The sequence below is a fragment of the Mytilus galloprovincialis genome, chromosome 1 (genome assembly GCF_965363235.1).
Source record: "Mytilus galloprovincialis chromosome 1, xbMytGall1.hap1.1, whole genome shotgun sequence".
Lineage (NCBI taxonomy): Eukaryota > Metazoa > Mollusca > Bivalvia > Mytilida > Mytilidae > Mytilus > Mytilus galloprovincialis.
Window position 1 is genome coordinate 105,874,030 of NC_134838.1, and position 16,775 is coordinate 105,890,804.

A 16,775-nucleotide genomic window follows, 5' to 3' on the forward strand; every position below is an offset into this window, starting at 1 on the left:
GTTGTTATTTCATTTACTTTTTTTTGGACATCTTATGTATTTGAAGATTTTTTTTTCGTCACAGATATCATTTGTTTCAAAACGTTAACAATATCCTGAAATTCAATACATGACGTCACAAAGTATATCGGTTTTTAAATATTCTAAAAATAACCGTGCAATATGCTTTTTGCCGGTCAATATGCTTTTTGCTATCCGCCGTTTTCTCTCTACCTTCGAAAATATAGTTAAACATGTGACTATCCCTAAACGAATCAAATTTGTTAAAATATACGAATTAATAATATTATTAATTAATAGAGATATCTTATTAACTTATAGCGATATCTTATAAACTAATAGAGATATCTTATAAACTTTTATAGATATCTTATTAACTTATAGAGATATCTTAGAATGATATTCAAAACAGTGTGGCTGTGGCCATTGATTGACACATTAAAATCATCAACTGACTGGGACAATTTAGGTGAACGTTTGTATGTATAACGACCCCTGCTCACTATGTACTTTTTAAAGACACTTAAACTATGGGGTCACTAAAGGTTCTCAACACCTTAATAAAGTAATTCGAAAAATTAATCAGAAATAACATGATGTTTTGATTTATATCAATTATATAAATCAAAACATAAAGGTTATTCCTGATTAATTTTTCGAATTATTTTATAATTAAAGGCGTTAAGAAACCTTTGGTGACCCCACAGTTTAAATGTCTATGGTAGGAACGTCGTGAACAGTGGACGTTACAGACAAACGTTCACGTAAATTGTCCCAGTCAATGGATGAATTGAATGTGTTAATCAATGGCCACAGCCACACTGTTTTGAATTTCATTCTATTAACTTATATAAAAATATCTTTTAAATACATACTTGATAAGATAACTTATTAATTAATAGATATATCTTATAAATTTTTAGAGATATCTTATTAACTTATAGAGATATCTTATTTAATTGGTTATAAAGATATCTTTTTTAATATATAAGATATCTCCATAAGTTAATAAGATATCTCTATTAGTTTATAAGATATCTCTATTAATTAATAAGATATCTTATCAAGTATGTATTTAAAAGATATTTTTGTAAAGAAGTAAGATATCTTATTAATTAATAGAGATATCTTATTAACTTATAGAGATATCTTATAAACTAATAGAGATCACTTATAAATTAATAGAGATATCTTATTTACTTTCAAATTAAATAAGATATCTTATAAAAATTAAAGATATCTCAATACTTAATAAGATATCTTGTTAAATAAAAAAGATATCTTCAAATTTGAATAAATATAAAAACGGTGTGCCATACATATGAAACTTTCTTGAAAATATTTGTTGAAATCTGTATTTCTTCTGCTAATTTTCCATCATATGTGCTAAAACGACATAAAAGAAAATGACAAATAAGAATATATGATCAGTATATTTAATCACTGAACAACGTTTATTGCTTAATTAATTTTAGCTTTTACATTTTAAAAATTATTCCGAAAAATTTAATTTTCGCATAACAAAATCACGCAGTAGAGATAAATAAACAATCTCCGACATAGCATGGGTTTGATACGCCTCTACATTATCACACATGCTAGTCAAATGTAATCATGCAAACCAAAACATTTGCATTAGCAGTTTAATAATGACTAATGATATTTTATACGGAATCAAGTAAAATCATTCAAGCGTAACGTCGAGTAAACAGATGTGAACACATGGCTAATCCATACCCGGTATATCATAGACTTTTAATACAGATAGGATTATAACTTGATCACCACAGATAGTTTATATTGATGTTGTCAAATTTTATTTAAGGGGCATAAATAATCCTATTGTAATGGCTGTCGTCATGATAAGGCGAAATGGCCGCTATGCAAAATAGCAAAGTACCCAAAATTTTGACATATGGAAAAACGATACTGACGAATGCAATATAACTATGAATGTTTCAAATAAATAAAAAAAAAATACGCCCTATTAATTGCTAATAGGGCGTAGTTTTCATTTATTTGAAACATTCATAGTTATATTGAAAACAAGTTAGACATACAACCTTAGTTTCTAAGGTAAAGTCCAAATAAAAAAATAATTCATTTTATTTATATTCAGTTGCATATGTAAATTAATAGTCAGTTTGTTCGATCTATAATTTATAGAAAAATGTGTTCAAAATTTTAAAATGCTGAGTAAGATTAAAAACCCAAGGAAACATTATTTGAGTTCTTAAGTCTCTTTTTCATTTAAAGCGTTTTTAGAATAATCCTTAACGATTGTCGAAGCAAACTGAAGTGATTCAAAAGATAATATTAGGGTCTGTATGTATGCATTTGGCAAACAAATAAATCGTGATATCGTGACGGGAGATGTATAAAAACATAAATGAAAAAAGAGAAAACACAATGGTCAAAGGAGAAATAAATACACACTATATCTTTCAAAACACTTTACAAACAAATATATCATACAGCAATTGTTTAAACGTCATTAATCATTTAATACAGGGGATAAACAGAGATAAATTGGTAGAATATTAAGCTTTTGATCAACTATGATATTCTACACATGACATTGACAATCGAGCATTGATCATTGTTTGTAAAGAAAACTTTTGAAGAAGCAAATTAACAAGACAACAATGGTTTAAGAACATCGAAAAGAGAATATAGGACTGCTACATCCTAAAATTTTTGTTAAATCTTCATTTTGACTTTTTAAAGATGCATTGTTGAAAATGGAAACTTTTCACGATTGTTATTTAAATTCTTATTTGTAGGATATTTAAAACAATGAACCTTCATTAGTTTTTAAACAGCTTTCAAAATATCATCCTTTTCTAGGTGTCATGATAAAAGACATGAACTGCGATGTATGTCACCTCTTTTTTTTTTAAAGATAGGAACAAAGATTAGATGTATAATGAAAACATACTAGCAAGATAGCAACATAACAAGTAAACAAAACTAATAGACACACTTAGTTGAAATGCACGATAAGGATAACCTGCTAGTTTTTCCTCCTATAAATAAATAAGATAAAATGTCAAAAGCAAAAGCAAAAGTAAATATTTTCAGATTTTCTGTATGTAAGTAAAACTCAGAACACTATTTGCTAGTGTAAAATTTTCAAAATCATTTCAAAATTTCAAGTAAACAATCAACCAAACCTAAACCTTTTCATTTTAAATCATGTCAAATCATTCATGCGTATCTTAGAGTAAACAGTGGTGAACAAATGAAGTTTACATATATTGCTGACTTTTGGTCCAAGTATAAAAGTCATTAACCACAACAAGACATTTTTGAAAAGTCATTTATACGAACGCTGCTTCTCACAAAAAAAAATCTGAAACTGGCATTATCAATTAAGATGCTTGATTTCTTAATTGAAAAATATTTTTTACGTTTGGATATTGTGTTTTTTAACAATCACTATTCCCATTGGGATAAACTGTGCACCTCTTCTTGCCGACTTGTTTCTTAATTCTTATGAGGCTGACTTCATACAGGAACGTCTTAGGAAAAAAGAAAAAAGTTAGCAGTATCCTTAAACTTTTCCACTATATAATGATGTTCTCTCACTAAATAATTTATAATTTGGTAAACATGTTGAACGCATCTATCCCATTGAACCTTGAGATAAAAGATACAACAGATACAGTTACATATGCCTCATATCTTGACTTATATCTAGAAATGAATAATGAGTGTCGGTTGAAAAAAAAAAAATTAACCACAAAATAGATGATTTTAGCTTCCCAATTTGTAACGTTTCATTTCTATGTAGCACCATTCCAGCATCGCCTGCATACGAAGTACGTATATCCCAATTGATACGATTACCGGGCTTGTATTTCCTATTAGAGTTCCAAAAGGTGAAGCTTCGTACATTTGACGGACGCCATCACGAGTTGAATGACCGTTATGAAATATCCGTTTCACAGATGATAGCGGAAATGTTCCTTATGTCGTACATAAAATCCAACCCCTCCCACAAATGTGACCTACCGATTAAGACTTATAACCTGGTTTGTACTACCATAAGCAACACGACAGGTACCAAACATTAAGCCGGATCAGCTTACCCTTCTGGAGCACCCCAAGGTTTGGAAAGGTTTGTGTTGTTTGTTCTTTGGTTTCCTATGTTGTGTTTTGTGTATTATTGTTTGTCTGTTGATCTTTTTCTTTTTTAGCCATGGAGTTGTCATTTTATTTTCGACTTAAAAGTTTGACTGTCCCTCTAGTTGTTTAATGTTCCTCTAGTATCTTAATTTCGTCTCTCTTTTAAAACGACACCAACACCTACACTGACTGAAAAATAAAATAACCGTATCAAAATGTCGAAACATACTGAATGAACAACCACATAAATATTGGTTGGGCTCACCAGAGGTCAAAAATATAAATTTTATAACTTTATCATTTTTTTTATTCAGAATTTGAGCTAGAAATGCCAAGTGCTCTTTTTGTTTTTGGATTTTTTTATTGGTGAATATGTGAATATTTCATCTTTTTGTCTAATTGTCGAATCATACTTTCGATTTCTATGTTTTTATTTTTGCAACTACATCCATGTTTGCAGATAATTTTTGCTGCCATATTCAATTTAAGGGGGAAACAAATTGTGTGGCGGAGGAAAATCGGCAGAGTCGTCATCTGCTGCTGCGTGGACATCTTAACTTTTTTCCATTTTTGTCTTACGTGTTCGTTTTCATTATGTGGTAAGTCATCACTTCGGTGTTGACATGAACATCAATTATATGGTCATTTTTATAAATTTAATGTTTGTAAAAGTAAGAATTATTCTAAATACTAAGGATTTTTTTCTTATTCCAGGCATAGGTAGCCCTATTTGGCACCACCTTTTAGAATATTGAGTCATCAATACTCTTCAACTTTGTACTTGTTTGGCTTTCTTTACTATTTTGATCTGGGCGCCACTGTTGAGTCTTATGCAGACGAAACGCACGTCTATATGGTGTATTAAATTTTAAGCCTGGTACCTTTGATAACTATTAACATGTCGAAATGTACCATTGTAAAGTTTGTTTGTGAATTTCTCTGTCCTGAATCGCTTTATGACTTTCGAACAGCGGTCGGTATACTACTGTTGACTTTATTTATAATTGGAAAGATTATCGACTTCTTTTTTGTAATAACATTCTTCTCAAAAAATGTTTACATGATTTAGGTACACATTCATGCTCTGCATTTTGTTTTCATTGCAATCACCGTAAATATTAAACGGTCACGTACTAAAAATATGTTGTGTAAGACGACACGGGGATGTGTCACACAAGATGTATATAGCAATGCTGTTTATCTGATTTTATCGACTTTCATGTTATTTTTAGAGGATTTTAAAATTTCATACGGAAAACGTTATATTGATTGCCGTTTTAAAACAATAGATAGAATTTCAAGTCTTAGCAGGTTCATTAAAAGTCGTTATTATACACAATGAAATATGTTATTATATCTGGTATGTTTTGATTGTGCATGTTAATCCTGAATAGACGTCTCTTTTAGTTTAGTCTTCTTTTCTTTTTACTTTTGTCAGTAATTTCCTCTGTAGAACTAATTCATAATAAAGTTGAATATTGTGAATTCACTGACATGTCATTTTGAATAAGAAGATGTGGTATAAGTGACAATGAGACAACTCTCCATCTCAAAAGATTAAAAGTTAGCAATTATTGGTCAAAGTACGGTCTTCAACACGGAGCCTAGGCAAACCTAAAAGCAAGCTATAAAGGGCAAAACAAATTACTAGTATCAAGCAATTCAGAAAACAGAACAAAAACAACGGTCTGATCTATATAAAAACGAGAAGCAATGAACACATGCAAAGCACACCAACAAGCGACAGCCATTGAACAATAGGCTCACGAATTAGGACAGGTGCATAAACATGCAGCTGGTTTAAATAAACTCATCATAAATATTAAAAATAAATAAATTTTATGTTTACGCCAGACGTGCGTTTCGTCTATAAAAGACTCATCAGTGACGTTCGAATCCAAAAAAGATAAAAAAAAAAAAAAAAAAAAAAAAAAAAAAAAAAGGCCAATTAAAGTACGAAGTTGAAAAGCATTAATTAAAGCACGAAGTTGAAAAGCATTAAGAACCAAAATTCCTAAAAGTTTTGCCAAACACACCTAAGGTAATCCACTCCTGAGGTAAAAAAAAAACAAAAAACAAAAACAAGTAAACATACACTGAACGAATAAGTTTGAGCTTCGACACAATCTTTAGAAATACAATATTAATGAAAAACAAAAGTGTAGGAAGAGTGTCAATAAGACGAAATGGCGTTGAAAACAGAAACGAACACAGATAAATATTTTACAAAATTAGTAAGTGTGTTGTTCAGAGAACGAGTATAGAAGTGAAATTGTATCTCCATACTAAATACTTTCTCAAAGGTGATACATATTAAAAATAGTGAGGTGGGATATAACAGAAAATAAGTAAACAATGCATTGCAAATTGTGTCAACAGGTCAATTGGTTAAATAAACACGAAAGTACGATTTGAGAGAACTCTCAGTTACTGAAAACCAGTTCACAACCAAACACAATTTACAATGAAAAAGCATGCACAATAGTCTATTGCATGCATTAGAACATAATTCTGAAGTTAGGGCAAAATCTTTATTTTTGGTTGCCACTGCTGCAACACTTACTTTACAATGACATAGATAACATAGCTAGTTGGTCAAAGAAATGTTCAAATATGAGAAATAACAACACAAAAAATACCACAGTAAGCGTGGCCATGTCTTATTTTCCTCTGTATGTACCATAACTTTGATCGACTTTGAAATATATATAAATAGCAATAATCAAAATGTTTAGTATCATAACTGTAAAGCAAATTGATAGTTCAAATATTGAACGTTTCACGATTGCTTTTTTCTTCTTTTTTTTTTTAAACCTGTTTTAGTATTGGTATTTACACCATGGTGTCAAACTTGTAATTAGATTTGAGATTAAATCAAATTTCTGAAATACTCCTTCCTAAATGATTGAAATATATCAATGTTCAATCATAAAATCATAGTGTACCGACTAAATAACTACTCTTTTTTTATGACATATAGTACTTGAGATTACCTGTTACAGGTTTAATTACTAGATTTAAATGAATCACGTTATCAAAATAAAAACCAGTTTTGAAAGGAGATTGATACACTTGATACCACGATATACGGGTAAATACACATATGGCACCTATACAGCTCATCCACTACACATCAGTCTTTGTGCATTTATTTGTAACCGATTCAATACAATATAACACTCTTTGACTACACTCGTCCGTTATTGCCACACCTATAATAGTTACATGGTTATTTAAAAGATTTAAATGGTAACCCCATACCCGTTTTTAAATGAACAAATGATTACGGTATATATAATGAGAATTTATAAGCTGTTTCGTTTTTAGCGTGTACATTGTAATACTAAACCTATATGAATCATAATATCGTTATTTTCATATGAACTTACAGTAAATAAAATAATACCACATTTAATTTTTGTTGCTATAAACACTCAATTAATAAAGATAAATTTTGAATTGTTAACATTTTTTTCTTCTTATTTGTATACATTTTTGAAAAAATATTTTTTATGTTATATTTGGTACTATTGATTTTATTTGTAAAGGAAGATAAACCCCTACATTAAACATGGAACCCGCTCAATTTAACCATTCTATGTCTATGAAGTGAGATTTAGTTGAAAATGTTATCATGGTTATGAAAGACAGCAACTAACGACAACCACTGAAATGGAAGAGCTCTTGAATAAAGAATGTGGTGAGATTACACGTGTGTTAGTGCTGTCTCCTTGTCTGAAACAGTGGTGTAGCTAAAATAAATAAATCAAAAAGCCGTCGGAAATATGTTGACTCACCAGATTGGTACGAAGCACAATAATAAGAAAAAAAACCAATACTACTGTAAAAACACAAAGCACTGAATCTAAGAGTGTTCGCAACTATGAAACTCTATTTTCAACCAATCAATACCATATTTTATCCCTGTATAAAGATCAATTGTGACTTTCGTAAGAAGTCCAGATGAGAACGTTAATTGAAATCTGCCTTTTGAATGATGCTGTGCCAAAAACAAAAACACCAAGCGGTGTGTCATGAAGAGTACACGGTTTCAAAAAACAAAAAATGGCATTCTCTTGAAGGAAAATCCTCCAAAAATCATAGAATTAAAACAGCCGTATTTCAGCTAATCTTTATAGTGGGTGTTGAAATGTAGGGATTCATTGTTTTTGTAGACGTAGAAAATAAAGCCTTCAGTATTGTGTAATAATTATAAATGACACTTTCTTTCCCATGAAATTTAACTTCAAATTACAATTTTCATGTTTAAATTGTCATTTGGGTTGGTTCGAATACAAATAAAAATTGGTGCAATGGTGTAGATAAAAATTTAATGAGTCTCGTAAATTAAATTTAAATAAGACCTGCGTGTGGTAAATAAATCGATATAACGCACCAAAAGACCACACTTTTTACTGGCATACTTATGTTAAGGTATTCATTTATATCGCTGAAATACCTCGGCTTCTATACTAACCAATGATTTTATGTTGAAAGTTCTAAATATATAATGCTATACTACAACTGTAACTATAACTGCAGACTGTATGTAATGTTAACTGAGAGAAAAACTAAGTCCATTTATAAGTAATACATGTATACGGAAAAACAGGAAATAAATGTTACAAAATTTCCTTCTAGATAATAGCTTTTGATTTAATATAAACAAGTTTCTGTCCAAGTTTTGTTACAAATCCAGGCTACTTTTAGAAATTTATAATTTTATTCAAAACTTTAACCACAGAGTGAATGTTATGTTAACTGTCAGAAAAACTAAGTCCATTTAAAATTAAAATACGGATAAATAGGAATCTTTTTTACAAAATTTAATCTTAGATACTATCTTATGATCATAAACAAGCTTCTGTCTTGGTAGTTTCAGGATAGTTTAAGAAAGTTATTAAAATTTCAAAAACGTTAACCACAGAGGAAATATTTGTGGACACCGATAACGAAAACGACGACGAAATGTAGGAACGCCATGTCTCGCTTTTGAGACTAAAGTCGCAGGCTCGACAAAAATGAGGTCAAGGTCAGATGACACCTGCCAATTGGACATGAACATCTAACAATCATTCCATACACCAAATGAAGTATACACCTTGCATACAGTACAAATAAAACCAGACCAAAACACAAATACTTAGCGGTGCCAAATATAGTAAACATATTGCTTATAGTATCTGAGAAATGGACTTGTCCACGAAAACTAAACATTAATTACTGATCCATGAAAGAGGTCTAGGTCAACTGAAAACTGGCTGACGGACATGAAGATTTTGCAAGGTATATAAAAAAGAAGATGTGGTTTGATTGCCAATGAGACAACCAAAATGACATGCATATACCAAATATAGCTATATCCTATTACTCATTTTTAGAGAGAAACTAAGAATACTCAAAATCTAATTTTTTTTCTTTCAAATAGTCACTTAGTTATGAAACTGAGGTCAAGGACAATATACATATGACAGACGGAAACTTTGTATCATAAGGCATCCATCAAGTAGGACAGATCCAGGTCTTTTTTCTACCTTCTGAAATATTCAGCTTTTGAAAAGTTAGCTTGCACCCCTGCCGTCGCCTCCGCCGCTGGATCACTATTCCTTTAGTCGAGCTTTCTGCCCCCAAAAAATCACAGGTTTGACAAAACCCTACTTCAATGAAAAGCTTGTTTTATTTGTTTATTTAAATGTAACAAAACCAAGCAAAGTAGTTCATACATACATATATGATGATACACTTGCTTTCTCATGAAATTTTACTTGAAATTATAATTTTAATGTTTTAATCGTCATTTGGGTTGGTTCGAATACAACTTATACCATGAAATAAAGCGTGTCAAACCATCTTTTAATGATACATTCGGGCTATATCCTATAGAAGCTTTGGCTTTAGAAACGTCTGCGTATGTAACTAACACATCTCCTTTCACCATTTCTTTAAAATCTAAAACGGCCTTTTTCCCAGCAATGTCTTCAATAGTCTTTATAAACTGCATTAAACTCTGGGGTTCTCCTCTTCCCAAATTCAAAATTTCATAATCATATTTTACATCAATACACTTAATAATGCCGTTAACAATGTCATCAATATAAGTGAAATCTCGGGATAACTTTCCAAAGTTAAAAACTGGAATAGGTAGACCCTTGAAAATATTCTTTGCAAATGAGAAATATGCCATATCTGGCCTTCCTAATGGTCCATAAACCGTAAAGAAACGTAATCCAACTGAGCGTTGTTTGTATAAATTCCAATAAACATGGGCAAGTAACTCATTCTCGCGTTTGGTGGCTGCGTACAACGACGCTGGTTGTACAACGGGATGGTCTTCTGAAAATGGTATGTTAGTGTTTTTACCATAAACCGAAGACGAAGATGCATATATAAGCGGGATACCAGTGTTTTTTAATGTTTCTAGTAACTGCACAAAACATTCTACGTTTGACTTGACATATGCTTGTGGATTTGTTAATGAATAACGCACTCCAGCTTGAGCTGCTAAATGTATCACATGAGTTATCTTTTTAGTAGCAATAATTTCTGTCATCTTTTTCAAGTCACATACATCGACATGCTGGACAACACCGGATATATTTGAGCGTAAATATTTAAGAGAAACGTTGTAGTAGTCATTGAAATTGTCTGTTCCTATGACATTAATGTTGTCTTGTTTCAACCGCATTATCACATGATGTCCAACGAATCCTGCACCACCAGTAACCAAGACAAACTTTTTGTCGTATTGTACTTTTTCCCAGCTTTTTCTTTCTGGAGTTTTGAGCTTTTCATCGGTTAGATAAAACATCAAATGCATTATAATGAAGGCAATAACTATTAAAATAATAAGACGGTTTTGAAACAAGCTCAATCTTTCACATTTAGTAGACCACATCTTCCTGCATTCAACCTTCACTTTAATTCCTTCATTAATTGTGTCTACAAAAGAAGATTTAACAACAATTAAAGCGTGATTTTAAAGGAATGTAGATTTACTCTATATATTTTTCTCTCTGGATTTTACTTTTTTTTTCAGAATTGTAGATATAATTTATTGTATATTAAACGCATGAACGTGTTTTTAAACAGGCCTAGCATGTTCAGACAAATATAAAATCGTTTGTTTTAATCCATCTTAAAGGTAGAATAATAATTGAAATCGTGAAATAGAGCTTAAAATAATGCCATAAGGTATACAGAACAAGTTTCTTTGAATCAATAGTTCAATCAATAAATTATAATGGAAATATTGATTGACTACCTAGTATAATAACAGTGTCTAGGTACTTTGAAAGACCAGTGCGTGGAAGGTTTTTTAAAATACACATAGTCTATGTACCTTGAAAGACCATTGTATAAAGGTTTAAAGGTTTACATTCCCCATTTCCATTCTCAATTTTATTAAAATACACATCATTCAGATTAAAATTCATTTAAAAAGATCTAATTACAAGTTGAAAAAGTGGAGCTGGATTGCTTTAATTTGGGATAGTTAAATATTTACACACGTGTCTCAAGCATACAAAAAAATGAATTTGTATAAAATAATTATTCAACGCAAATACAAAACCAAAAAGTATGACAGAAGCCCAACGTTAGAACAAAGACAACTTAATTCTAAAATAAATTGTAGTTATTCAAAATTGATAAAAAGTAATGGTTAATTGAATATAACAAGGAAGTCTAATATAACCTCCTTGAATATAATAAAGATGAAAAATTACTTAATCTATTACTTCAATGTCTAGCATAATTATATTGATAAAATTTGATTTAATTGCAAATTCAGTGTCGTCTATTGAAATATGTGCTAGTCGACACTGAACGAATGAATCAATATTTGATATTGTATTGCATGCTAGGTAAAACACAATTTGACGATTTTTTATAATCACATGAAGATTTCGTTCTTTTTTCAGTACAATGTAAACATATCGCTTCATGCAAAAAATGTATAACAGACACAACCACAAGGGAATTATATACATGTATGTCATACTTACTCTACGTGCAACGCCTTATTGACTTAAGGTGGCCTTGTAAAAATGAAAAATTTCGGAAACTTTAATTCATTGTAAATTAGAATATAATGGCAACTGTTGTGTTGCCAACATGCTTACACACGTTTTCTTTGTTTCACTCATTATTTTCCTTAATAATCCCCAAAATGACACGCAGATTTAATTGGTTCTTTGTTATTGTGTCTTGTCAACCAAACTGACAATTAGCTATTTAATGATGTAGTTAACGTAAACATAACGGTTACCATGATTTCTTATCAAGAAGCAAATTGTCATACTATATATATCAAATTGATTTTTTCATGTTTTTTTTTATTCAAGAAATTCATATATTAAGACGATGGTTTTGAAATTGAGTCTCACGACAATGTCGAAAAAGAAAATATAAATGAAATATTAAGATAGCAATTATGGAACACATAAGGTATATGTATTTGCAAGATATCCCCCAAACTGTAGGACAGTACAACAGACAACAAACACAAGCAGCATCTGACTCAGTAGTAATAAACTGTTATCACAGAGATATGTCAAGCTTTTTGGTAATTTTGATAATGCAAATGTTGAAATTAAAATAACAACACTTTAACATGTAAGATTTGCAAATATTCAAAGTCAAAGAACAATGACTGAAGGTACATTGCTTAACAATCTCCATGGAAATGAGATGTGCCAATGCTAAAACAACGGTACCAAAAACAATTGACTTATCATAAGTAGTTTCCTTTAAACAAACCGAAACACAAACTAATACATGTAAACTTAGAAAAATTTCAAAGTCAATAAACCATAGCTGAGGGGGCAGGGTTAGATAATCTCTATGGTAATGAAATTTGCCAAAGCTAATACAACTGCATACCAAATATCATGACTTACCACTATTGGTTCCCCATAAACCGACCTAATCACAAACTAATACATGAAAACTAAGCAAAAGTTTCAGAGTCAATAGACCATGACTGAGGGGACAGTGCCAAATAATCTCCATGGAAATGAGATATGCAATGCTTATTCAACCACATGCCAATTATAATTAACTTACTACTAGTGGTTCCCTATAAACTGACCTGAGGGGGCGGGGCCAAATAATTTCCATGGTAATGAGATGTGCCAATTCTTATACAACTGCTAACAAATATCATTGACCTACCACTTGTGGTTCACCATAAACTAGACCTAATCACAAACGAATATATTGTTAACACCGTCGTCGACGCCGGAAACAGCTATAACTATGTCTCGCTTTTTGACTCCGTCAAACGAGACAAAAATAGACAAATCTAACCAACGAACAGGACCGTGCCCAGATCACCGGACATTGATAAGGTATAACGATTCTAGTTGAGTTGAACATTCTAACGTGCACATGAATCTCTATCTTTTTATATCCAGACAATATGTTATGAAATCAAAACACACAGTAAAATCATGGCTTTGATCTATACATCATTTTCTTCTCCGATTTATTCTGCTGCTTTCTCATAAAATATATCACGTGTATTATATTATCATGATGTGATTCCCTGTGTTTCTGTAAACTATTGTAGCATCAAAGGTTTTTCAGAATAATACATAGTTGACAATTAATTGTAGTATCAGATACACACTTTTTATTATGGTTGAATGATATTTTAGTCCTAGTCCCTTAAACATGTTAACAATAAAAAATAATACCAAATATATTGCACGTTTATGTCAAAAAGTGTAACTGATATTTATAATTCCGAATTTTTATGCCATTGTTCAACCAATAAAATCATATCAGACGTATTTTTTAAGTAAACCTTTCAAGTTAAGTCTAACTCGAAATAAAAGAGAACTTCTTTGATATTAGATCCAACTTAAGATCCCTTTTTTCTAGATTGTTTTTTTTTTATAGTCGTCAAACAATATATACAAAATAACAATAACAATATATACAAAATAACAATCTAGTGAAAGTTTGCACATTCAGGAGCCTTTACAGTAACAAAGCTAACATCTGTTAATTGTGTGCGTGACTTTTAAAGTTCATAAAAGGAATTGAAAAAATGAGCCATATATAGAACATATGGCCTGACAATATCGGGTTACAATTCAAACTTCGTTAAAAAAAACTTATTATTAATAGAAACGTTTAAACCCTGTTACCACGATTTAAAGTCTGCAGTTAGCGAAGTGGAACAAAAATCTGTAAATAGTAAATAACCCCACCCTAGCAACTTATTCAACAAAAGATCTACCGTGATATAACTTCATGGTTAATTTATTAAAAATCTTGATACACATGACTTCGCCCATTCATTAAATTGTGACAGACATTCTGCTGTTCAATAATTATAGAACACAACCTTTGAAACAGAAATATGTTGAGACTTTAATAAAATATTGAATCTATGTCTTGCCTTTCGGCAGAACATTCAGCAAAAGATAATCTGATGGACAACACTCTTGGACATAGAGGACAGGGCCTCGAAAAAGTTGTAAACTGATATCAACTGACAGTATTTGATAGTCTTGTCAGGCTGATTTAAGCATAAAACTTGTTTTACATTTGATGACCCATCAATAAGCAACACTTATGTTTCCACACCTGCGATACAAAACTCCTATTTATTTATTATTTTTAATTCCATTACTTTCTTTCATTTGTAATAGGTTTTAACTGCATTCGTGTAGTAGAAATGTATTTACTTTATGTACTTCATTATCCATTTGTCATTTACTTATGTCTGCATACTAAAATGCCAATGCCTTCTCCATATTTTACAACGGCCTTTAAATGATGTTCCTTTTTAGGGGTCATCCATAATTGTCAACCTTTTTCCAAAGTGTACAAAACGTACACTTGGGGGAGGGGTTACAAAATCAACATTTTTAAAATACACTTTTTTTTTTTTATCAAATATAACAGTCAGATATGTTTTAGTTATTTTCAATGCGAATTTCTATATTAAACTAAACTATAATAATAGACTTGATCTTATTTTTTTTAAGAATGATTGAATTTTGTCTTGAAATCTGAAAATGGATGATGTACACTTTTTAAGGGAGGGTAGGGGGTCTGAAAAGTGTATGTTTTGTACACTTTGGAAAATGGTTAACAATTATAGATGACCCCTTTGCTAGCTATGAAATAAAAATCAATTTCAAGTTAGGACTCATCAAGCGTATAGATAAAATTTCAAAAAGGCAGGATACTAGCTTAACTCACAAGAGTGCACACACTGAAATGTCTCGCCTTCTTTACTTATCATTGATATTATGCTGATAGTCCTAATAATAAAGTTTTATTACAATTGTCATATAAACTTAACATTAACCAATGAACCATGAAAATGAGGTCAAGGTCAGATGAACCATGCCAGGCAGGTATGTACAGCTAACAATTCTTCCACACAACAAATATAGTTAACCTATTGCTTATCATTTAAGAAAAACAGACCAAAACACAAACTAGAGGCTCTAAAGAGCCTGTGTCGCTCACCTTGGTCTATGTGAATATTAAACAAAGGAAGCAGATGGATTCATGACAAAATTGTGTTTTGGTGATGGTGATGTGTTTGTACATCTTACTTTACTAAACAGTCTTGCTGCTTACAATTATCTTCATCTATAATGAACTTGGCCCATTAGTTTCAGTGGAAAATGTTAATAAATTTACAAATTTTATGAAAATTGTTAAAAATTGACTATAAAGGACAATAACTCCTTAGCGGGTCAATTGACCATTTCGGTCGTTTTGCCTTATTTGTAAATCTTACTTTGCTGAACATTATTGCTGTTTACAGTTTATCTCTATCTATAATAATATTCAAGATAATAACCAAAATAAGCAAAATTTCCTTAAAATTACCGATTCAGGGGCAGCAATCCAACAACAGGTTGTCTCATTCATCTGAAAATTTCAGGGCAGATAGATCTTGACCTGATAAACAATTTTACCCCGTCAGATTTGCTCTAAATGCTTTGGTTTTTGAGTTATAAGCCAAAAACTGCATTTTACCCCTATGTTCTAATTTTAGCTGTGGCGGCCATCTTGATTTGATGGCCGAGTCACCGGACACATCTTATAAACTAGATACCCAAAAAATGATTATGGCCAAGTTTGGAATAATTTGGCCCAGTAGTTTCAGAGGAGAAGATCTTGTAAATGATAACCAAGATTTACGAAAAATTGTTAAAAATTGACAATAAAGGGCAATAACTCCTAAAGGGGTCAACTGACCATTTCGGTCACGTTGACTTATTTGTAAATCTTACTTTGCTGAACATTATTGCTGTTTACAGTTTATCTCTATCTATAATAACATTCAAGATAATAACCAAAAACAGCAAAATTTCCTTAAAATTACCAATTCAGGGGCAGCAACCCAACAACGGAATGTCCGATTCATCTGAAAATTTCAGGGCAGATAGATCCTGATGAACAATTTTACTCATGTCTGATTTGCTCTAAATGCTTTGGTTTTTGAGTTATAAGCCAAAAACTGCATTTTACCCCTATGTTCTATTTTTAGCCATGGCGGCCATCTTGGTTGGTTGGCCGGGTCACCGGACACATTTTCAAAACTAGATACCCCAATGATGATTGTGGCCAAGTTTGGTTTAATTTGGCCCAGTAGTTTCAGAGGAGAAGATTTTTGT

General features: G+C 31.1%; 1 protein-coding gene across 3 annotated transcripts in view; it reads right to left on the minus strand.

Annotated features, from left to right (window-relative positions):
- Positions 1-9,798: 9,798 nt before the first annotated feature.
- LOC143048979 (putative 37.6 kDa protein in cld 5'region) overlaps positions 9,799-16,775 on the minus strand; it is a 41,283-nt gene continuing 34,306 nt past the window's right edge. For all 3 annotated transcript variants that reach the window (XM_076222819.1, XM_076222816.1, XM_076222824.1), the window contains exon 2: positions 9,799-11,067. In XM_076222819.1, coding sequence (XP_076078934.1) covers positions 9,923-11,023 — 1,101 coding nt within the window. In that variant the 5' untranslated portion in view covers positions 11,024-11,067 and the 3' untranslated portion in view covers positions 9,799-9,922. The remainder of the gene's footprint in view (positions 11,068-16,775) is intronic.